Source organism: Topomyia yanbarensis, chromosome 2, assembly GCF_030247195.1.
Source record: "Topomyia yanbarensis strain Yona2022 chromosome 2, ASM3024719v1, whole genome shotgun sequence".
Classification (NCBI taxonomy): Eukaryota; Metazoa; Arthropoda; class Insecta; order Diptera; family Culicidae; genus Topomyia; species Topomyia yanbarensis.
This window is the reverse complement of record NC_080671.1, coordinates 390,935,426-390,958,268: the sequence shown is the minus strand read 5'-3', so window position 1 is coordinate 390,958,268 and position 22,843 is coordinate 390,935,426. Positions and strand designations below refer to the sequence as shown.

Below are 22,843 nucleotides of genomic sequence, written 5' to 3'. Positions count from 1 at the left end.
AAAATTTTAATTTTGTAGAAGTAGCAGAACTTTTGGTTTCGCAGTTTCGAGAGTTTTTGGCGTGATCAGCATCCGGCACAAAATCTCGGCCTAAATCTTGCGCTCAAATTCTTGAGATGAACAGTAGCCTTAAAAGTCAACTGTCAAAAATCTCTTTTATGGAAGTTTGCGGACAAACCGTCACTGCTCAAGTGACGGTTTGTCCGCAAACTTCCATCAAAGAGATTTTTGACAGTTGACTTTAAAGGCTACTGTTCATCTCAAGAATTTGAGCGCAAGATTTAGGCCAAAATTTTGTGCCGGATGCTTATCACGCCAAAAACTCTCGAAACTGCGAAACCAAAAGTTCTGCTACTTCTACAAAACTTCTACAGTTCACAGCAGTTAATGAAAGGGAAAACTTTTCTTTTTCCTTACTTATCAACATCTGTGATTGGCGAGTAACGGTTTCCATTCAAAGTGAATTTTGACAGTTGGCCTACCCAGCAAACAATTATGCTGGATAATGGCTTGTCCAGCTTGTTCCCTCGCAATAAAGGCTTGTTCAGTTTTCGCTGTTTGTTGGGTATAGACCCGTCAAGAATTTTATACTTCATTTAATGACAATTCACCGCATGATTGTGTTAAAAATGTAATATATTTACCGATTTTACACTAAAACTGAACTATTGGAGCATCGAACAAGAACTGCTGCTATCGAAGGCTGAAAACTTCGATGAATATGGCATTAGGCTATTTCTCACGCACGGGTTGATGTTTAAACAACAATTTTGACTAGTTTAGTTCTACTTTTTGGTTTTCCTGAATGTTGCCGAGTCGAACAGGTTTGTTTTTAAAGTTTCGAAGGATATCCGACTCCATCATACACTTCTTCGACGTATGAAAACCGAACGGTTACTCAAAACTGATTTCCGACAGATTACCTTAATTTTAAATTGAGTATCAAGTCGATTTATATATCAAATTAAAGGTTGGACTCCTGGGCAACTTTCTGTATATAGCGTTTTAATTGGATTTTGGGAATATCTTGAGTTCCAAGCCTTTTATAAAAATGTTCATTTCTGCTGTTTTCAAAAATAGTGGGGTAGTTTTTTGGTTGATTTAGTGCAGATATTACTCAAATTTTATCGTTGATCAATGATAAATCAATTAATGTTGTGTTATTGAAATGTAACATGAAGGAAATGTAGTTCAATGTCAATCTTGAAATGCTAAAATCACGAGCAGTAGCACGTAATGATATTCCCATGTGCATCGGAGCAATTGCTCGACGAATACTATAATCATCACGTTTTTGTGTCTTTCGTTTGTAATTATGAACCATTTTGCATAAAAATAATAATAACAATAAAAATATATTTCAATTTGATAAATAAAAATTTTCTTAGCAAAAAAGCGGTCGGATTTACCCCAATATTTAGAGGTCGGATTTGCCCCACCACGTCATTTTTCATTATGATGCAATTAAAAAAAATATGAAAAAGGTTGAACTAAATTGATCTATTTGGTATGGACGGTCATCGATTTTTTTCGGTGAAAAAAATCGATGACCATCCATACCAAATTTGCTAGCGGTGATGAAAACAAAGCAATAAATTGATCTATGCACTTTGTAGGACTTAAATCAAAAAATTTAAATCCACTTACATTTATTATGCAATCACTTTAACAATTAGAAATATTCTGTAGTCAATGATGCACAAAGCTCGCGTAGTGCTTCTGATTTTCGGTAACAGAGGGGGTCGGGTTTACCCAACGGTCGGATTTGCCCCACCTTACCCTACTCGATACTCACACTTATAAGAGTAGTTTTGAATGAGCGTGTTGTTACCAAAAGAAAACCCCAGTGGTTTTGTTGGTTCGACGCACTGTATTGAAATCCAACTCCAGCAACAGTTACTTTACGTTACGCAATGTTTTGACAGTTTCAAAGTTTATTGATTTTGGCGAGGCGTCTGCTCTCTAACAACACCAGAAACAAAACTAGATAATCAGCAAATCGCACGCTTAAATTTTTTTCATAAACCATGTTTGAACGCTACCTGGCTGCTCTGGAATACCCTGCTCAAAGAGGCATAAACATAGATGGTAAGAAAAACCGTAATATTTTTTGTTCGTTACTGTAGTCATCCTTGGACGTTGCAGACCCGAAGGAGTTTCGCAACATTGTGCTCTGGCTAGAGGATCAGAAAATTCGTCATTATACAATCGAGGACCGAGCAAACCTGAGAAAAACAGGTTCTTCGACTGAATGGGACCCTGCATATGAAAAGTATAAGCTGGATCTGGGATTTCCTGCGAATCTCACATCCAAAACCGAAGAGCTAACGTGGTTGTTTTTGTATGCGATTAAGCTCGAGTATTCTGACAACGCCGACAGATATCGGACGAATACAGCCGCACTCAAACTTGAGCAAGAAAAAAAGTCAACGGCTGCACCGGAAATCAAATCCACCAATCCCTTCGACGATTTGGACTGTAAGATAGAACATTCTGGTTGTTATTGATTAATAATATTTTTTGATTTACAGTCACGACTCCAGAATTTGAGGAAGGTTCACGTAAGTTGGCGGAAAAATTAGGCATTGCATACCATCCGGATCACTTAGTATCCTTGAGAGCTGCAAGTTATGTTATAGCAACAACGTTTAACAAGGAGGCATTGAAGGAGCCAATTATTACCGGTAAACCTTATCCGATTAACGAAGGAATTGGAATGGGCTTTGACAAAGATCCTGACATTGAAAAAGCTGCCCGTATTCTCCGGTTGCTGCAAATTCAAAGTCTGCGGAAGTTGCAAACTACCATTAACGAAACGATTGTTTCGGTCCAGAATATCACTGCCGATCCTCGAACTGATACCAAACTGGGTAAGGTCGGCATGAAGTAAGGAGTATTCGGTCTACTCTAATGCTTGTAATTTAACATATACAATTTATTGATAATATGAAACAAACTTTGAACACCTTAATACGGCCTTATTCTTTTGGAGGGTCTTTCGAATTACCGAAAGGATAACTGTCCAGAATTCGGGTTAATCCGACTCCGCCTGCAACTATAAAATGATTTTAGGTGAGCTTTATTTTAGACTTAAAATAAGTATTGAATAAACACTAACCAGCGGCAACGCCGTACATGGCGAATCGACCAACGGTTTGAGGTCGTTTCTGTGCTTGTACCCAGACATATATGCCCATTCCAAGAACACCGGCTCCACTTACTAGCCGGCAAGGAAGACAATTCTTGTGTCGATTGCCAACCACCGAGTCGGTCATGATTTTGAATTCTACGGGAAACTTGCGAAATATTTGGTTCAGATGACACTTACAAACCGGTCTTATGATGCAAAACACGCTGTGTTACTTAACGTTCCGGGTCCCATCGGACGGAATGGCTGCGTTCTTTCCCACTGAGAAACGCCCCAGTAAACCAAATGGCAACTAGGCAGGTTAAACTAGATGCTGGCGATCGGTTGGCTATTGAAACCTTGTTCTAGGCTACTCGCCGTAACTTGCCGTTTACTGTAAAAGTGGAGTTGGACTGTTTCAAAATCGTAACGCGGGTCCACCGATGGACGTCTGTTGAACAGTTATTTGGACGTCGTTCAACGTTGGTCCAACGAACGTCCTTCATTGGAAGATTTTGAAGCCAACCGTTCTTAGAGGGTTGTTTACTGTTGCTGATCAGCTGTTGTTTAGAAAATCTGCGAGACCAGGAACAGTAAACAAGCGTTATTTTTCGAGCCCCAGCTCGACCGGAATGACATTTGCAATTCAGCAAATTTTGACAGTTTTGAATTATTGTAATTTCAGTGAAATGTTTTGTGCTGGAAGTATTGCTGATATTTCAGCAAGGCAAAATTCCGCAAAATTTGCTGATATTCGGCAAGCAAAATTTTGTGTGTAAAGAACAGCTGATCAGCCAAGTAAACAAAGAGCGCACCAAATGTCATTCCGGCCGAACAGGGGCTCGGAAAGTACCGCTATGTAACGCACAGGCATTGCATTTATCGCTCATATGAGTAAATGCGCCCGGATAGCTTGCTACTGCGACAATAAAAACTCACATTTTCACACGAAAAGTTATTGGTACTCACACAACTTCTCCGGATAAATGCAACGTGTTATTTCTCCGGATAAATAAAACAGCCGGAGAATGAGAGAATGAGTTTGTCACGGTATTCTTCATTCGCTCGCTGCTTTCCTGTCGTTATTCCAAAACACGAAAAAACAAGTCTATCATATTTCTTCGCCGCTTTTCTTTGTAATTAAGTGTATTTTTTTGAAGTTTTAATTGATTTCCACAAAATTAAAATTTTATCACCTTCTCCGGTGAGAAGGAAAAAGTCAAATAAATTTTATCCGGAAAATCATTCTCACGCTATTTGTGGAGACGGAGAATTTTGCGACTCATCTTATCTCGGAAAAGTTAGACCTCGGATAAGCTTCTTCTCGCGTGAGTGAGAGAGAATTACAATGCCTGGTAACGCAGCGTGTACCAGTGATGCCACAAGTACAGATTTATCTAGAAAGGTACAGATTTTTGAAGCATTTTTGGTACAGATTCTGTACGGTACAGATTACAGATTTTTGTGAAAAAGTACAGAATGGTACAGATTTTTTTACATGACAGCAAGGTAAAATAAGTTAACCCTGCGATGCATCCCAGTAAACAGCAGGTAAACGATGTGTTAGGGGCAGCAGTGATGGCAAGGATCTGAAGTGGAGCTGGTACTGATTGAGCTTGAACACAAGCTGACATTAGAATGCGATAGGCTAGAAACCAGCTTCCAGCAAATCAACAATCAAATGGTAATATCCTATTGATATTACCAGCCCCATCTCAGCTTCTTGCCGCTATTCTGTTGGCCACCATTGGTTACAAACAAAGTGGCAGCGAGAATTTGAGCTGAAGCTGATATTGATATTACTGACGGCGAGAGTTCAGGCGGATCAGTAGAAGCTGTTATGGGATTTCGGTCGCGGAATATACGGTAAAACTACGCGACAAATAAGATTTTGTTAACAACTTTATTTGAACGGTCGGAAAAGCACGTTTTAGTTTTGGGATGATGACAAGACGATAACCGCCAGAATCAGTGCGTTATACCAAGGTACGCACATACAATAAAGGTGCGATCACACCCAGTGAGCAAATGTACTGGCAGAGACCGCTCTGCTGGATTTCTGTAAGACTTGGTTTGGCAGCCCTGTCAGATTTCGGCGCGTATCCTGTCGGGTTAGTTGTGCTAGGGCGAACTCGGTTTCGCTCGCGTTTTCTGGTAAATTTTGACAGGACCCGAGCAAAACCCTGGCATAACTCGGACATAAACTTTGCAAAGATCCTGGCAATTCCTCCCTGGTATAATTTAGCATGAATCGAGCAAAACATCTGACAAAGATGTGACAGGAAGCGTGCAGAGATCTTGGCCGTACATTTCTGGCTGGATTCTGGATAAAAGTGAGCAGCATCGGTTGCTCGCAGAAACTCTGCCAGCATCAATTTCGCTTTGCTCAACTTTTGCTAACTTTCTGCTTGCCACGCTGACCGGGCAGTAGTAGGGCGCAAGGTATCTGCTCGTCAGGTGAGGGACAAGCAGTGCTCCCGTTCCACAATTACCCAGCACACGGGATTCTAACTGGTTTCTTGCGGAATTCCAGCTCAAATAAAACAACCGAGTTAGAATGTCTGGTTTGATTTTCCCGAATGAAAAATATGTATAAGAAAAATGATTTTTTTTAAACCTTGTTATTGTTTGGGTACAGAATTCGGTACAGATTTTTCTATAGAAGAGTACAGATAGAAAAGATTTTTCAACTCCCGGTACAGATTTAATTGTGGCAACACTGGCGTGTACTGATTCATTCTGGTCGAGCTGGAACTCGGAAAGTAAAGCTAAGTAACAGCTAAGTCCTCATTCCACGGCATGTTACGAAAAGTATCACTGAAACACAGCATATTTTATTTCATGGAATGATATTCGTTGCACCCTTTGTTTACTGTTGCTGATAATAGCTGTTCTTTAGAGAATATGTAAACAGCTGATTCGCAGCAGTAAAAATTGGGACTTGTGGATAGATATTTTCTTTTTTTCTGTTGATTTTATCGTTCGTCTTGCATGCCTCTCTTTCTGCCACGCAGTTTTTTAAGGCATTGTTAGGTTTTTTGTATTCGCACGTCCCGTCCAGGAGTAAAAAAAGCGCAGCAATCATTTCAATGAATCAGTACACGCTGCGTTACATGAACCAGCTCGTGATTGGACGAAAGTGACATAGGCAAACCTTTGGCTTGGAAACTAAAAGTACTAAAGGGCTGCTTGGAAGTGTTGTCATATTGTGATATCAAACATAAAACGACGATAGTTAACTGTGTTGATTTTTTGTTTTCTCGAGATACCGCTATCTTTCTATAACATCCGTCTGTAATTATGAAGTGCAGGCATTATTTGGCAGACGAAATCAAACATATTATCCAGAACGGAAGTTCCCGAGAGATCCGGTAGCGCGGTTATCGTGGATTCTGTTCTGTGTGCGGAATAATGCGGAAATGCCTTTTTTCGAAATCAACAGGCTGTGTAGCGTAAGTATGAAAATATTGTGAACTTCATGTAAAGATTGTCTTTGTTCCAGCACCGAGTAAATTGGAAGTACTGAGCAAACAGGGAGGAAGTTATCCCGGAAGTCGCAACTTACAAAAATGAAGAAACATGAAGATATTTTCCGTAATGTCTAACAACGAATATATATTATTTTGTTTTGCTGTATTCCGATGGTAAAAAACGTTATGATCGTTTAAATGCGGATATAAAGACTAAATCTTTGATTTTTCCAGAAGCATGAAATTGGTACATAATATAGAATATTTTAATCAGAACAAATATACGACCGAAACAAAACAAATATTTTGGCAACGTTGGTCGAGTGGGGGAATGTCGTTTTCAACAGCGATTAGTAAAATATAAGAAGAAGCCAGCTGGCGGATCCTATCCTAGGGTTTTCTAAAGAACAGCTGATCGGCCAAGCAAACAAAGAGCGCACTAAATGTCATTCCGGTTGAGCTGGGGCTCGGAAAGTAACGCTTGTAACACACCGTAATTTTCCTCTAAGAACGGTTGGTTTCAAAATCGTCCAATGAAGGGCGTTTGTTGGACCAATTTGGAGAACGTCCAAATAACCGTTCAACAAACGTCCACCGTTGGACCCGCGTTGAACGATTTTGAAACAATTTTTTGGACGTCTCAGTACGAGATGCATTATAGTATAGGTGTTTACATTCGTCAAGTTTGAGTGTGTTGGTTTGTTGCTAGTGAAATTAATCATGGCGGCCCAGGACCGCGAAGCACATAATCAACAAACCGACCAATCGAAACGAAGCTTGTAAGCACGTGGTAAAAATAAGTATGGCGTCCGGGATCGCAAAAGAGCAAATGTTTACATCACTAACCAATCAGAATGAAGTATGAGTCCACGTGCTTCTGTTTTCTTCCTCATTCTTCTTGTTTGCCCGAAAAAAGTGACAGCTGATGCACACATAGAAAAAAAATGTGTACACCTGTATACACCTCGGTCTCAGTGGGTTGGTTGGTCGAGCTGTGGCTCGAAGAGTAACGCTGTGTAACACATCGTGTTTTGCTAATTAGGAGTTAGTTGTACCGCGTTACTAGCGTTATGCTAGTTGGACTGAGTTACTACCAGTCATGTTGATGTTTTTTCCTAAATTTATTTGTTTTATTAAATCCTAGTAATTCCTCGTACAATGGAAACTGTAGAAGTTCTTCCCGAGTGCTGTGGATCAGGCTGTACAAATTGTGTTTTGGATCACAAAATTAAACCTCAAAATTCAGTAACAAATTTAGACGGACCAAGCGTGCTGAACACTGGGCACTACAGACTCTTCGAGTGCATCCTAATCGATCAGTGCACCGAAAATACCTTTCTGTTTCGGTTTCAACTTAAAATTGGTGCAGAAGATCAACAGAAGCAATTGATAATTACTCCTGGTAGCCATTTAGTCTTGCGAGTCCCCAAACATTGGCGAAATGATGGGAGACAATTTAGTGGTACGTTTTCAAAATGGCGAAAGTTGATGGCGCAATTCGAACCGGAAGCACGTGTTCAACCAAAAACCATCGAAAAATATGACAAAACGGAACTCGATCTGTACATTAGTCGACCATATACGCCGATTAGAGTGAATCGGGAGGAAAAGTCATTTGATGTACTTATAAAGCTGGAGCCTGGTGGTGAAATGTCGGAATATCTAACTACGTTGAATATCGGTGAAGCTACGGAGTGGAAAGGCGCTTACACCGGATTGTATTGGAAGCGAAACATGAGAAAATATTTATTTGGTTTTGCACAGGGAGTTGGTTTAGCGCCCATTTACTCGATTATGGCAAACATTCTAGAGGACGAAGAAGATGAAACTCTGTTGAAGCTATGCTACTGTTGCAAGGACATTGATAGCATTTTATTGAGAGCAGATCTTCAAACTTTTGGTTATTTCTGGAATTTTGACCCGGTAATTTATCTCTCGAGAGAGACTTGCTCTTGTGGAAGTGGAACAGCCACAAATTGTACATGTTTGTCATCTAAGAAAAAATACACTGAACGGATATTCAATCACAGATTGGAAAAGCTAGATGTACAAAATTTATTGCGAAAAATCGCGCAGAATTCCCTACAGGTCCTGATCTGTGGGAACACATCGTTTACGGAATTAATAGAAGCTAGTATAACAGAGTTGAATATAGAGAATTATTACAAATTTTAACAATAAAGTACAAAGTTTTTTAGTCTACGCTTTCCGTGAACTGCTTTTCATTGTATGACGACGAATTTTGTCCTTCTCCCGCTCGAACGTTCGTCCGGAGGTGGCTTCCTCGAGTCCTCCGCGGGTTAGCTGATTGAAGTCTATTATCGTAAGGCAGGGTTTTGGCGGTACGTTCAATATCTCGATCGGAGGCATTTTGTGCTCAAGGGCAGTCTTCGTTTTGGGTGTAACCTTAAACCTGAAGTCGTTGCTGAAATCCAGATTGCTAAATCGAGCCGCCTGTATGTTGGACAGCGAGTACTGATCTGGTGGCCCCAGTGCACGCATTCGAAAGCCTCCATAGGTGGAGTACATGTAACGAATGGGTGATCCTTCCGGGGAGCTTGAACTGTCGTAGCAGATTGACAAATCGGTATAGCTTATGGGTGCGTACGTGCGGACGGTTTTGGGACGTGAGTGGACCTCACTGCGGTTTCTGGAGCGCGTTCTTGGTCGGTGTGTCCGAGGGCGTCCCTTGCGCGTTCGAAGTTCGTCCATCGGAGGAATTGGTAGAATATTGGTGAAGCGGTAATATTCCAGAAACGTTCGCGCCAAGTTGCGACCGATTCGCATATCTGAGGAAGAAGCAGCTCAAAATTATTAAATTGGAATTTGTATTTTCGCTATAGTGTAGTTTAAAAGATAAAGATTTAAGTTCGCTGCCATTCGCTCAGTTTTCGATATTCGGGAATAAAAATTTGGGAATGCTGAAATTTTCTAGTTCGAAAAAGAGGCGAATGACCATAAGTTTGATACCTATATAATAAAAATAAAAATATGGAAATTGATTGAATTGCATAATTGTAGAACAAAGAATATACTAACACCCATCCTCGGTATACTGCGTCATAATATTGGTGTCATTCAGGAAGTATCCACACATCGACACCTCCAACGTGTACGTGTTGACAGTATCACTTAACGCATCGACAAAGTATCTCCGTGCCGTCCCCGACTTCCTATCGTCGGCATTGAACATCATGTGCTCCTGACAGAAATCTTCACACTTGGAAGCAAACAACTTGGGGAACACCAGGTGCCGCTCATATCGATACACGTTGTCGTACGTGCTACCATAGATGAATGTTCCCGTTAAAGTAGAATGGGCGTGAATATCGATCACGAAGTCAACCTGATAACACTACGGATAAGATTTGTTAATGTGTATTTGAAAACGGACCAATTATAACCACATACACTCGAATTATCATACTCCTTCAACATTTTCATAACGGCCGCCAGTGTCGGATGCGTGTACTGGGATACCTTGTTCCATGTCCGATTCAAATCATGACCAATCACGTTGCATCTGTTGTTCCCCAGGAACACACCATCCGGATTCAGCATCGGTACTATTTTGAAGACTACGTTTTCACGCAAAGCTTTCGAAACAGGTTGACTGGCTGCTGCCAGATATTCGATCAAACCTTGCACTACGTACGAAGCAGGTGATTCCCCCGGGTGTATCCTGGCCAAGATCACCACTATGTGAATCAAATTTTTGTGGTCGATCTTTTCCGGTTTCTTCACATCATCGAATGTGATTAGTTCCAGCTTGCGATTTTGCTACGAAAAAGAAATCTATAACTACATTAGTTCAGGTTAGGCAACTTACAATCGTCATTCCAAGCGTCGTTCTCTCAAACGAGTCGGGGAATTTGCTCTCCAATACGTTCAGGTAAGCTTGCAACTTGGAGTATGAATACGGATACGTCAACGCGAATTGATACACTTCATCCTCCTTGTCGAATCCGAACGCAAAACTCAGCACATAATGGTTCTGGTGTACGGCCGATTTATAGTAGAACACCTCGCACCGGGGAAGACGTTGCCACTTGGGGCGACTAGTGGATTTAACCAGCGGTGTCATGCCATCCTTGAACAGTGTTCGGCTTTTGTTAATGTTAACAATGTTGAATATTACCCGTTGGTCCTGTTTGACATTGTCCACGGTGAAATTGAACCAGAACCGGTACCGAGGGTTGCACGTGTCTGGTCGGAGAAACAGGTCGTACTCGAATTCGCCCACCAGATCTATTCGTCCTAGGTTGCCGGTTTCGAAGGCAGCATCGAAGCAGAGATGTCCGCGTTTCGCTTTACCACTGTGACCTATATCGAGGTGTGGAATAACGTGTTATGGAATTTGCTCATGAATTGCATTTTGTAGAAAGACATGATTTGGGCATAGAGGTGTGCGCCGCTATTTTTACCTGCAATCGCCGGTGCGGCGCACACCTCTATTTGGCCATGCCAGACTCAGTCAGGCATAGTTGAAATAAAGTATGTTGTTAATTAAAATATATTAATACGTGGATTGATTGATATATTTCTGAAATAGAACTATATATTAGCAAAAACGGGTTTATTGCTTTTCAAATATTATTTTTGTATATCAATTCACGTTTTTATCAGCTTTAACTAATTTGAGAAACACAAAACTTCGCGATGAGTTCGATTTTTTCTTCAAGTCGCCTGCAACTTAATATCATACTTTCCCGCACTCAGAAAGCAATCATTGCGCTTGGGTGATAAAATATCAAGTGACCGTTATGTCCTAAACGGTATACCACAAGGTTCTTGTTTAAGTGCACTGCTGTTTAGCTTATACATCAACAGCTTGCCGTCGTCCCTCAGATGCAACTACCACCTCCATGCTGACGATCTACAAGTGTACGTATCTGGTCCAGCAGCTGACAGACAACGCCCTTATTTTATATATCAATGATGATCTCGAGGAAATTGCTGCGTGGGCCAGGAAGAATCGCTTATCTCCTAACCCGAAGAAAATATGAGCTATCGCATTTAGTATGGCAGGAATGGTTCCACAAATCGACATTTTGTTCTACGAAGAAACATGGCCACGTTTGAACATAGTTTATTTTGTTTTATACTAAGGTTTAAGAGGCTTCAAAGCCCTGGTTTTTAGTGTATTAGCACTGTGTGGGACTCACGACTCACTATCGTGTCTAACCACTAAAGCCACTCCTAACTCCCCACCACCCTTCTTCCCCACGGAACTACATCAAGGTTTTACTTCGCTGGTAGGGGGCACTTTTTGTTGTGCTTTCGTCACACCACTTTCTTTCAGTGCGTCATTTAGCTCCCAGCCTAATTCCGATCTTCTCGGATAGTCCCCGGCGGTGAACTCACCGATGTCTGTTTCATGAGCCAATTAGTTCCCATTTTTTATAACGATATAGTCGGATAGTGTATGGCGGTAAATCTACCCTATTGTGAATTTCCGGGTGGTAGATTTCTTCCTATACCGATGTTCGTTTTCGTGAGCCATTTATCTCTCCGCTTTATCCCGATCTACTCTCTCTAGTCCCCGGCACTCGCCCTAGCCTACTCAACGGGTCAGCTAGTAGGTGCTGAGGTCTGTTCAGCCGTTCCAGGTGCAATGTAGCTACCGGTTCACTGGCGCCCCAACGACCCACTGCTAGTTGTTCAACGCGATCTACTCGCATTAATCCGGTAGAGTATGACGTCCGGTACATTGGCGCCCGGACCCCGGTGCTACATCGCGTACTACTAAACTAGTCCCCGGCGGTGGATCTAATCTACACCAACGGAGAGTTCCCCGGCACGGCGGTTTTCTAGCCGATGGTGCTATATTCGTCCCTTCGCCCTTTCTCTGCAGCTCGGAGAGTATACTCGTAAACACTCTGTTGACAGCATCCCAGATATGCTCGACCATCCTTTCTCCGCGTTGTCCCACTCTTGCTGTCACTTAGTCAACGAGTCTACTCTGACCAGTCTCCTGACATTTCGTGCATTCCTCCGCTAGTAGCATTCCGCGTACTCAGCCAGAGTGATGCAAATGGGAATCATCCCGGAAATTACGCAGCGTCTACGACGATATCATTCTGTATGCACTCGTGACACGAAGAGCCATTAGGTGACGTGCTTGTTATCCATCAGGAGCCGTCTCGTGCTGCACCGTGCTCCTCTGATGTACGACATAATCCTTGCCAATACGTTAGTAGCCCTCGAAGCCTTCTCACATGCATAGTCGACATAGTGGACATAGTGTTGTAATTTATCCGATCGTCAACCATCACATCCAGCTGCTTCAGCGCGCGCATTGGTGGGATGGATTGTACCCCGACGCTGATCTCGACACGTTGGATCTGTTTACGGTTGCTGACCAGCACTCCAGGTTTCCACGATGCCTATTGTCTCTGCCGTCAGCATCTCCATATCCTCAAGGGTCTCGCCCGTTATCGTCAGGAAAACACCATCTGCAAAGCCGACGATCTCTACTCCCCTTGGCAGTTCCAGTGTTAGCATTCCGTTGTACATAATATTTCAGAGCGTTGGGCCGCGTATGGAGCCTTGAGGTACTCCAGCCGTGACCCTAATCGACCTCTGCCCAATGTTCGTTTCGTAGACCAGTATTCGGTTTTGAAAGTGACTTTTCAGAACCCTGCACAGATAGTCCGGAACCCGTATTCTGTGCAGCGCTACGGCGATGGCCCCGCAGCTAGCACTGTTGAACGCGTTCTTCACGTCTATCGTTACCACGGCGCAGTAGCGATTACCCCTTCTCTTTTGCTTCAATGCTTTCTCCGTGTTCGCGATGACTATGCGGATGGCGTCCATCGTCGGTATCCCTTTCCGGAACCCGAACTGTCTCTGCGATAATCCGTTCTCACTTTCAGCGTAGGTCGTCACCCTGTTGAGAATGACCCTTTCCATGAGTTTACCGAGAGTACTCAGAATGCATGGTGGTTTCCCTGGTTTTGGCAGCAACACCAGCTTCTGGATCTTCCATCTATCCAGGAAGTAGCCATCATCCAGGCATTTCTGTAGGACTATCCTGAACATGTACGGAAACTCCGTGATCGCAGTCTTCAGTGCCACGTTAGGGATACCATCCGGTCCGGGAGCTTTCTTCGCTTTCAGACCTTTTGCCACTATAGGGAGCTCGTCGCTGGAAACTCGATTGTCACCTGCATTTCCACCGTCTGCATCAACGTACGGTGTAGTCGGCCATGCGGTTGGGTCGTGCTTCGGGAAAAGGCCCTCCACGATAATTTTCAGTTTGTCGGCGCACATTTTGACTGGCGTCATTGGACTCTTGATCCTGGCCATAACGACACGGTAAGCACTGCCCCAGGGGTTAGCGTCTACTTCAGTGCACAGCTCCTTGTAGCAGGTGGACTTGCTTAGCATTATCTCACGTTTAAAAGCGGCCCTGGCCGCCCGGAATGCTACCTTACACTCTTCTCTGACTGCCTCAGAACTTGCTCTCTGAACGCGTTTTCTGGCTTTTAGGCAAGTAGCCCGAAGGATGCTTAACCTATCGTTCCACCAGTACACCGGACGCCGGTAGTTCCTCGGCTCCATTTTCCTCGGCATTGTTATATCGCATGCCCTAGCTACTGTTTCCGACAGCTCATCGGCCCTCGGAATTGAAATGACGCTGCCAGCACGAAGTGCTTCAACAAAAAGGTCCTTGTCGAAGTTCTTTATTTTCCACTTTCGCTCGCAAGTCCTCACTCTCGGCGTTACCGTACAATTTCGTCGACCAACGGTGTAGGGGCTCGTTTGGTGGTCACTGTGTGTGTACTACTCACGAATTTGCCAATTCATGTTATCCATCAGTGACGCGCTGCAGAATGTTACGTCGATGATGGATTCCCGGCCGTCTTTACGGAATGTGTTAGCGTAGCCTTCGTTGCACAGCTTTACGTCCAGCTTCGCCAGTGCTAGGCTGTAACCTCTTGCATTGGTCAGCCTGCTACCCTATTCCACGGCCCAACCATTAAAATCTCATATAACAACCGGCGTTCGTCCGACTAACGAGTCGGTCAGTGCGTCTAGCATCCAGTTGTACTGCTCTGGTGTCCATCTTGGAGGAGTATAGCCGTTATAGACGAATACGCCGGCGGTCACGAAGCCTTCGTTTGTGTTATCCACATGGATAGGAAAACCGCGTATTACTTAGATTGCAGCCATCCCTGCACTATCCACCACCCAGTTACAGTTATCGGTAGGAACACGATACGGCTCTGCAATAATTGCAACGTCGCACTTTGTTTCTGTTGTCGACAGAACAGTTGCTGTGCAATGTCGCAATGATTGATTAAGATGGGCTATCTCCATCATCATTGGCCTGCCTTCGCCTTTATGTACGCATTTGAAGCCTCCCGTCGTGTGGTCGTTTCCGTCCTCCGGTTTGCAGATCATGCTCCTTGGTTGCTTCGTGCAGTCTCTAGCAACGTGCCCCTTTTCTATGCATTTTCTACACAATGCAAACTTGTCCGAACCCTTGCAGTTCCTCGACAGGTATCCGAGGTCAAAGCATCTGAAGTATCGCTCCAATTGCTTGGAAACTCGTGGAGTAACTCTCAGCGAGCACACCGACCATCCGACTTTTATCTTACCGGTCTCCGCCAGCTTGTTGGCAGCGGCCACCGGTAGCCGAATCGTCGCCGTTTGAGTTGCTCCATAAGATTTCCAAATCCGGATAGCCGCCGGTACATTCTGTTTGCACTGCTCGATCAGTGCACTGTGTGTGTGCACTAATGTTATGTAATTATCTCAGCAACGGCTGAACCGATCTTAACAAAACTAGTTTCAAATGCAAGGCCTAATGTGACAATTTGACACTATTATTTTTGATTTTTGATATATTGTTTATTTTCTGAGATATTGGTCATTTTGTCAAAGCACAACAAGTTTTATGCAATTACTCATACTTTTTTGAACGAATCTATTAAAGCACAACTAAAAAGCTAATAAAAATACATTTCTAACAAGCTATAGATTGTCAAAGATATTAAACATTTTATATTTACAATCCTCACCAATTTTCAATAACTATGGCCAAAACCAAACAACCGATTTTGAATATCGGGGTATGAATACACATCTACGTGATTCAAGGAAATCGATTTCGAAAACATTTTGTGAATTTATTCAATAAATAACACTAGTTCACAAGAAAAAAATAAGCTGCGAGAAAAAGTGTTTCTTAGACTAATTTTGGGTCGCTGAATACGAAAATAATATTTTTTTGTTCAAAGAAGCAATTTTGTGATTTTCTCAAAAAGCTTGTTTTTGAGTACTTTTTTAGTTTTAAGTCAATGTTTCGTGAAAATCATCCAGTTAATTTGATCAATGTACAGGTTGAAAGGTGCTGAGATGTTCTTTTCAAAAACATATAATATGTGTCGATTATATGTAAAAATTTTAGTGTTGCCAGCGACCCAAGTTTTTGACCATTTTCAAAAGTTACTCATTTTTAATTGATTTTTTTTGCAGCAAAACTGATTTTTTTCGGTCCTTTTAGAATTTAAGATGACAGATAATATGTTTGCGTTAATTTTAAGCCTAATATCACCAACATCGGATGGAAATGTTGATGCTATGGCGCATTGAGCGAAATTTTGTAATTTTAGCATACCCTGCCCTGGTGCGGCGGTTCAGAGGGTGTAGCACTGGTCTCATAAGCCGGTCGTCAAATATCCGAGCCCCTATAGGGAAGGAGTCTCAGTGGGATCGTAGCACTAGCCACGTAATGTTCTGTAAAATAGGAATCGGCTGTGAAGTCTGTTGAAGCAGAAGGCGAAAATTCCTCTAAGGGATTGTACTGTCAAGACTTTGTAATAGCAAGACGTTGACGGAATGTGTATCTGCACAGTTTAATAAATACCTACCACTTAATTGGATTTAAAATAAATCCTCTTTTTACTATCTATTAAAATAACTTTGTGCTGTTCACACAATCACAATTCCGGTTGAAAAAAACTCGTTTGTCTTGGATAGAGTCTTCTCGAGGTTACATCCAGCAATAATCACCAATCATGCCTTTGCCGCAGAAGCTCTCATATTGGTTATCAATTGGGTCATTAAGCTATATACAGTTTTCCATTCCATTCGATAAATTTTAGGTCCAATATACATAATACAACATCATTTAAAAAAAATTCGTTATAATACGTAAAAACGATTTTTTTTGTTTTTTAAAATAAATCTTATATAAGCTTGGCAACCATACATAGGAAAACTGCGGTTGTTTACATCTGGCCTATCAAGACAACACCTAAAATGAAAAAAAAAACTATATTCATTGTATTGAGATATTTGACGTTTAATATACACACACTGAGATCTCGCATTTTTATATTACCGTCCTCCCCTTAAGCCAAGAAGCGGTTTGTTTTTATTCCAACTTTCCGTGTAAACGATTTGTTTTCCTCCCAATTCAAACGTCAAAACGGCAAAATACTAACGCAACTGGATAGGTCAATGGTGTTTATGTCAAATAAAAATAACCCTGCGGGAAAACATGTGTTCAGTTTTTCTGACAGGGCATCAGTTGTCGTGAAATTCGAAATGTCAAATCCTTCTGATAGTGTCAAATCCAAACTGTCAACATATTTCTTTATTTTAAATTTAAATTTTTATTTCACGTTTCCTGAGTTGGAAAAATACATTGTTGCAATCACGAAAATCAGCTTTATCGAAGTATGTAACAAAGAAAGAGTTTTTTTTTCTCATTTAATGACCCAATTGCTGCATTGTCCTGATGGAATATTTTACCAAGCACGATACGCATACCGCCTTAGGAGTCTAAAGCTCATTTACATTCATTTACTCATGCTGGATGCAAGTTCGAGAAGACTATACCCAACACAAACGTATCAACTGTAGAAGATTATTTCAGCCGCAAACATGATTGTTACAATTTTCACTCAGTGTTTCATACTATCTGCATCCGATTTTTGTGAGCATTGGCTTAAAATGTATGTAAATAGATTATCTACCACATTAGATTCTAAGAGAATTTTTTTTCTGTTCTTGATTTGTTATAAAAAACTAACTAGAAATATACATTTTTTTTAAAAAGGTCAAAAATTATATTTTTTTTACTGTGGTCGCTTGAAATCATAATAAATGTACATTTGATCTACGCAAATTATAAATTTTCGAAAAGGGCACATCAATACCTTTCGAACTGAAAGTTGTTTGTTTGGATCTGATCCTTTTTCAACGAGATATTGACAAATAACTAAAAGCAGTGACCAAAAACATAGTTTTCAAAGTATGTAATCTCGAAAGTGCTTCTTTGAAAAAAAAATGGACTTTGACTTGAGCGACCCAAAACTAACTTAGAAAACATCTTTTTTCTTAGCTTATCGCAATTACCTTAAAATTTGTAAAATCTGTCACTTTAGATTCTGAAAATATTAAAAATTATTTTTGCTGTAATAAAAAATTAGAGGAAAAACAAAAAAACGTTTTTTGAAAAAAACTTCTTTGAAAGAGAAATTGAGTATGATTTTCGTGTTCGCGATCCAAAATTAATCTAGAAACACTTTTTCTCGCAACTTATTTTTCTTGTAAATTGTAATCTTATTTAATACCAAAAGAGATATGTGAAAAAACAGAACAATTTTCACTCGGTGCTTAATAACATCAACAGTTTTCATCGGATTTTTGTGATCTTAAGCTTAAAATTTACGTTAGAAGTATGTCTGTCACATAAGACTTTAAAAGATTTTTTTGCTGTATTATTTTTTTTTATGAAAAATGAGCTAAAAATGAGTCATTTTACAAAAAATAACTTTTTTTTGACTTTGGTTCCTCTTTACCCTAAATGGTTGATATTTAATTCAAACATGTTATACATTCTTGGAATGGGCACATCAATACCTTTTGAATGGTGAGTCGATTGTCGATTAATTTCACATCAAATTCTTTCAGAGTTGATGAATTTACCCCTTGGATTAAGCATTGCGTTCAGCAGTGAGGTAGATGTTGGATGGTGTTTTAATAAACAGATCACAAAGTAATCCACCTAATAGTTTTATAGTATATTTTTCATATAATACTTAAGCATATTATAATCGTGGAGTATCGAGAGAGTACAAAAGTACAAAATATAGAGCTATAGTTAAATATTCTGAAAGACTGCGAAAAGATTTCTCAACTAGTTAAAAGTTAATTTTCAGATTTTAATTTTTTAACCATCCTACCCACTATTTAAAATAATAGAAATGTCTAGTAAGGTGCAGTTTTGATTTTTTCATCATCATATTAGATGATTTCCAAAATATTTGAAGACGAATATTTTCTTCTATCTCATTAAAACTATAGCTTCTATTATTGAAAAGATATAAGTAAGGGACGGTGGTTGTGAACATTGTTTTTTCGGGACTTAACCGCCATAAACATCGGTCCAATATTTGAACTAGTAAGGACACCTTAATACATCCACAGGCTCAAGCAATTTAAAAGAATCATTATCGTGTTTGAGATATGGTGGATTGCGTGGAATACTTGCACAGTGGTCGGAAACGCCAAAAACATGAACTTAATTCACTAGAGGCCAAACCATTGAATATATTCACAGGGTGTCTTTGGAGGAATTGTTCATATGAATATTCCCCACAATCTGATAACAATTGAAATTAGGCATGGCTTACTATGATCGAACTAAAAAAATAACTTTTTATACTGTCGAGGTAGAAAGTTGGTGTCTTCGACAAAGTTTTAGGAATGCTCGTAGTGAAGAATTTTATTGAAGAGTTTGATCTTGTAGGACTAAAGGTTATCGATTTACAAGGCGTTTTCTATGGCAACCCCCTTGAATCTATTTTTTTTAATATAACTCTTTTCATTGTGACTTTCCGTGCAAACTATGTTCAAGACAAATGTGTAGGTATCAAAACTACATAATATTGTTAAAGACTGTATGTTGAAGATTTTTACATTTTTTTACACCAACTTCAACTACGCATAAGAAAGAAATGTGCAAACCAAAATGCACGAACAGGCACTTTTTTCACTGTCTAAAGTATGCACAATTAATCTAAGAAGGTTTGGTGTGTGGCACTCTAGAACCCTATGAATAGGGTAGGCTTACTTTATCATGTTTTTTGACATTTTGCATAGAAAAATCAGCAAAAAAATTTTTTTTAATTTTTTTTACCCCAATTTTTGAAATTGTTGCTTTGATATTCAATTACAAGTATTATTTTCACTAATGTCTGAATATTTCAGATTTTATAAACGTGGGAGTAAAAATGTGAAGTTTTTAATGTCATTGGAGATCCCAAACTAATATATTCTCAAAGAGACATGTCATAATGAATTTAATGCTTACAACGGGATGTCATACCATTAATTAGTAAATTTTACGCGAAAAATCGAAAAAATTTTTTTTTGCTGATTTTTGTATGGAAAAAGTAAAAAAAAACATGATAAAGCAAGCTTAGGGTTCTAGAGTGCCACGCACCAAACCTTCTCAGATTAATTGTGCATACTTTAGACAGTGAAAAAAGTTCCTGTTCGTGCATTTTGGTTTGCACCTTTCTTTCTTATGCGTAGTTGAAGTTGGTGTAAAAAAATGTAAAAATCTTCAATAACTTTGAAATGAATGAGTATTTTCACATACAGTCTTCGACAATATTATGTAGTTTTGATACCTACCCATTTGTCTTGAACATAGTTTGCACGAAAAGTCACAATGAAAAAAGTTATATTAAAAAAACTAGATTTAAGGGGGTTGCCATAGAAAATGCCTTATAAATCGATAGCTTTTAGTCCTACAAGATCAAACTCTTCAACAAAATTTTTCACTATGAGCATTCCTAAAACTTTGTCGAAGACACCAACTTTCTACCTCGACAGTATAAAAAGTTAGTTTTTTTAGTTCGATCATAGTAAGCCATGCCTAATTTCAATTGTTATCAGATTGTGGGGAATATTCATATGAACAATTCCTCCAAAGACACCCTATGAAAATATTCGATAATTTGGCCTCTAGTGAATTAAGTTAACGATTTTGGCGTTTCCGACCACTGTAACTTGGAATCAGTATGTTTTATTTTGTCAATGAGTTGTGAACCATCGCAAAAAGTAGGAAAAAATGAAATATGAGTTAATGCAACATTTGCCAATGAGAAAGTGACGCCATGCCAGTATAAACATTTAACAGTAGTTACTATATTTTTATTATTTATATAGCAGCTATTAACGGTGTTCACAACTCCCCACCAGCCCCTGCTTATGATTTCAAAAATAGATTTTTTAAATAAATTTTCAAGAACTTTAAAAAAATAGCGTAATCGCAACTTCTTTGCTCAATTATATAACGAATCGTGATCTTATATGTAGTTGAAAATGAATAGGGATCTTTAATTTGGAAAAATTGTGTCAGTTTCTCATGTGAAATGATAGTGGGTGTCCTTACAAGTACACTTATATTATTTTTAAGCCTTAATTATCCTTTTCTGACCCTTAAATTAAAAAAAAATAATTAAATTCAGCCAACAAACTGACAGTTGTCCTACTAAATGACGTATCTGCAAATATCTCGTTCGCCTTATAGTCAACCGGGACAGCACCCCACACAGCATGATCTGGTACTTTTGCAATCCGCTAGCAGCTTGCAATCCCAAGTTTCATCTGCAAACTATGGTAGATCTGATGAGGTAACCTATAGTCACAGTGAAGCCGAAACTTGTCTTGGCTAGCAGGCATAAACAAAACTTCTGCTCGGACGGGACATCACGTTTGACCAGTCATTCGATTGAAACACATAGTGTGTTTTAGTTTTATGCATTTGCGTCAAGCCGGCGCTAATCTATTCCGACACAAAGTTAGTGTCGGTTTCTGAAGAGACGAAGTCGAAACGCACCCAAGTAACTTGCATGTAGTTTTTTTCTTTAAAACATTGAATGTGACGATTACTCCTCGCGAGGAATGGCTGTTTGGCAGAATCGGAATTAGACTAATCTCATTCGCACGGTAGAGACTGTACCGTATTCCAAACCGCAATCTTCGCTATTATGTGTAGCGTGTGGAATGGGTACCGGGTTCCGGTATTACCGTAAATGAATGGGTGGACGAATTGACTAGAGCGGGTGCTGCGACTGACTTCGTTAGTCCAGAACCAGTTTTACCACTATTTATAAGTTGGATAAAACATAAGGTTCGCTCTTGGGCTGCGTCAAAACATGCCAAACATTGGCGTAGCATAAAATCTTGCGTTCAACCAAAACTTTTCTGCCGGATGTGAGTTTGGAAATGTCAAAGAATTTGTTGCATTTTCCAAGCAAAATTACAATATTCTTTTCAGGACATTGACTGGACATTACAATCTCAAACATCAAATGACTACTATTCAACGTGCTGAGTATTATACGTGTGATCTTTGTGATTATCATTTGATATGTAACTACCCTGCAGTAATTCAATTGTGTATCCGGGTTTTTTGGTTATCCGTACATAGATGAACCTATGTACAGGGAGCTAAACTCAAGGATAAGCTATTGTTTCGAATTCAGTGTGGTAAAGAGTTATAGGCTTCATCAGTAGAGTTCATTATTCCTTCGGGAGTAAAGAATCCAGGCTGTTTATTACTTTGTGTTGTGATTGTATTGTGTAGTCATTCTCCATTTACCACCAATCTTTCTCTTGCCACCAGACACAAATCTCCGAATAACGATCTGAATGATATCTGATCTGAGACCGTGTGTGTCAGCAACATCCCAGGGAAGTTTCAAGAGGTTTATGGCACAAAACAAACATATTTTCCCTCTTCTTCCTACGTAGACATTAAAAATGGCACAAAACTGCAAAAGTATAAATAAACAACTCAAATATCACCATACCTAGTCAAAACGTAATCCTTACATCTGGTTATTAATTTTTGCATACAGAGAATCATCATAACTAATAGTAGCTTACCTGGAGGTCGGATGATAACCCGACTAACGTTTCCAAGTCCTCCTTCTCCATCGCTGTCCTCGCTATCTGCAATAATCCATGAATTGGAGAAACACTTCGATTAGATAAATGTAAAGGTCAACTAAACTGGCACGTTAAAAACGACCTTCTTCCGCTCTCTGGTACATGCTAGTATGTTTCAATGGATCACATGCTTCTGTAAACATTTTTGAATATTTTTGTTGTAATCTCGAACTACTTAACTTAGCGAAAAAACAGGGACCGTTCTTCTACGATCCGCACTTCAACTTAATCTGATTCAAATGCGTCAATCGTTCACCAAGTATGT

At 40.0% G+C, this 22,843-nt stretch overlaps 4 protein-coding genes across 4 annotated transcripts; 2 read left to right on the top strand and 2 right to left on the bottom strand.

The window, feature by feature from the left end:
- The first annotated feature begins 1,921 nt into the window (after nucleotides 1–1,921).
- On the top strand, nucleotides 1,922–2,971 carry LOC131684782 (RNA transcription, translation and transport factor protein). The gene is made up of 3 exons (XM_058967923.1): nucleotides 1,922–2,088; nucleotides 2,146–2,478; nucleotides 2,532–2,971. Exons 1-3 carry the CDS (start codon nucleotides 2,028–2,030, stop codon nucleotides 2,888–2,890), a joined length of 753 nt encoding a protein of 250 aa, XP_058823906.1. The 5' UTR covers nucleotides 1,922–2,027; the 3' UTR covers nucleotides 2,891–2,971.
- Nucleotides 2,915–3,345, bottom strand: LOC131684783 (uncharacterized). Its single transcript, XM_058967924.1, has 2 exons — nucleotides 3,119–3,345; nucleotides 2,915–3,055 (listed from the first exon to the last, which is right to left on the bottom strand). Exons 1-2 carry the CDS (start codon nucleotides 3,273–3,275, stop codon nucleotides 2,979–2,981), a joined length of 234 nt encoding a protein of 77 aa, XP_058823907.1. The 5' UTR covers nucleotides 3,276–3,345; the 3' UTR covers nucleotides 2,915–2,978.
- Nucleotides 3,346–7,688: 4,343 nt separating this feature from the next.
- Nucleotides 7,689–8,785, top strand: LOC131684781 (NADH-cytochrome b5 reductase-like). Its single transcript, XM_058967922.1, has one exon. The coding sequence runs from the start codon at nucleotides 7,756–7,758 to the stop codon at nucleotides 8,770–8,772; it is 1,017 nt and encodes a 338-aa protein (XP_058823905.1). The 5' UTR covers nucleotides 7,689–7,755; the 3' UTR covers nucleotides 8,773–8,785.
- Nucleotides 8,668–22,841, bottom strand: LOC131684778 (cytosolic carboxypeptidase 6). Its single transcript, XM_058967919.1, has 6 exons — nucleotides 22,661–22,841; nucleotides 22,516–22,581; nucleotides 10,427–10,920; nucleotides 10,009–10,377; nucleotides 9,637–9,952; nucleotides 8,668–9,386 (listed from the first exon to the last, which is right to left on the bottom strand). Exons 1-6 carry the CDS (start codon nucleotides 22,719–22,721, stop codon nucleotides 8,797–8,799), a joined length of 1,896 nt encoding a protein of 631 aa, XP_058823902.1. The 5' UTR covers nucleotides 22,722–22,841; the 3' UTR covers nucleotides 8,668–8,796.
- Between the last annotated feature and the right edge of the window lie 2 nt (nucleotides 22,842–22,843).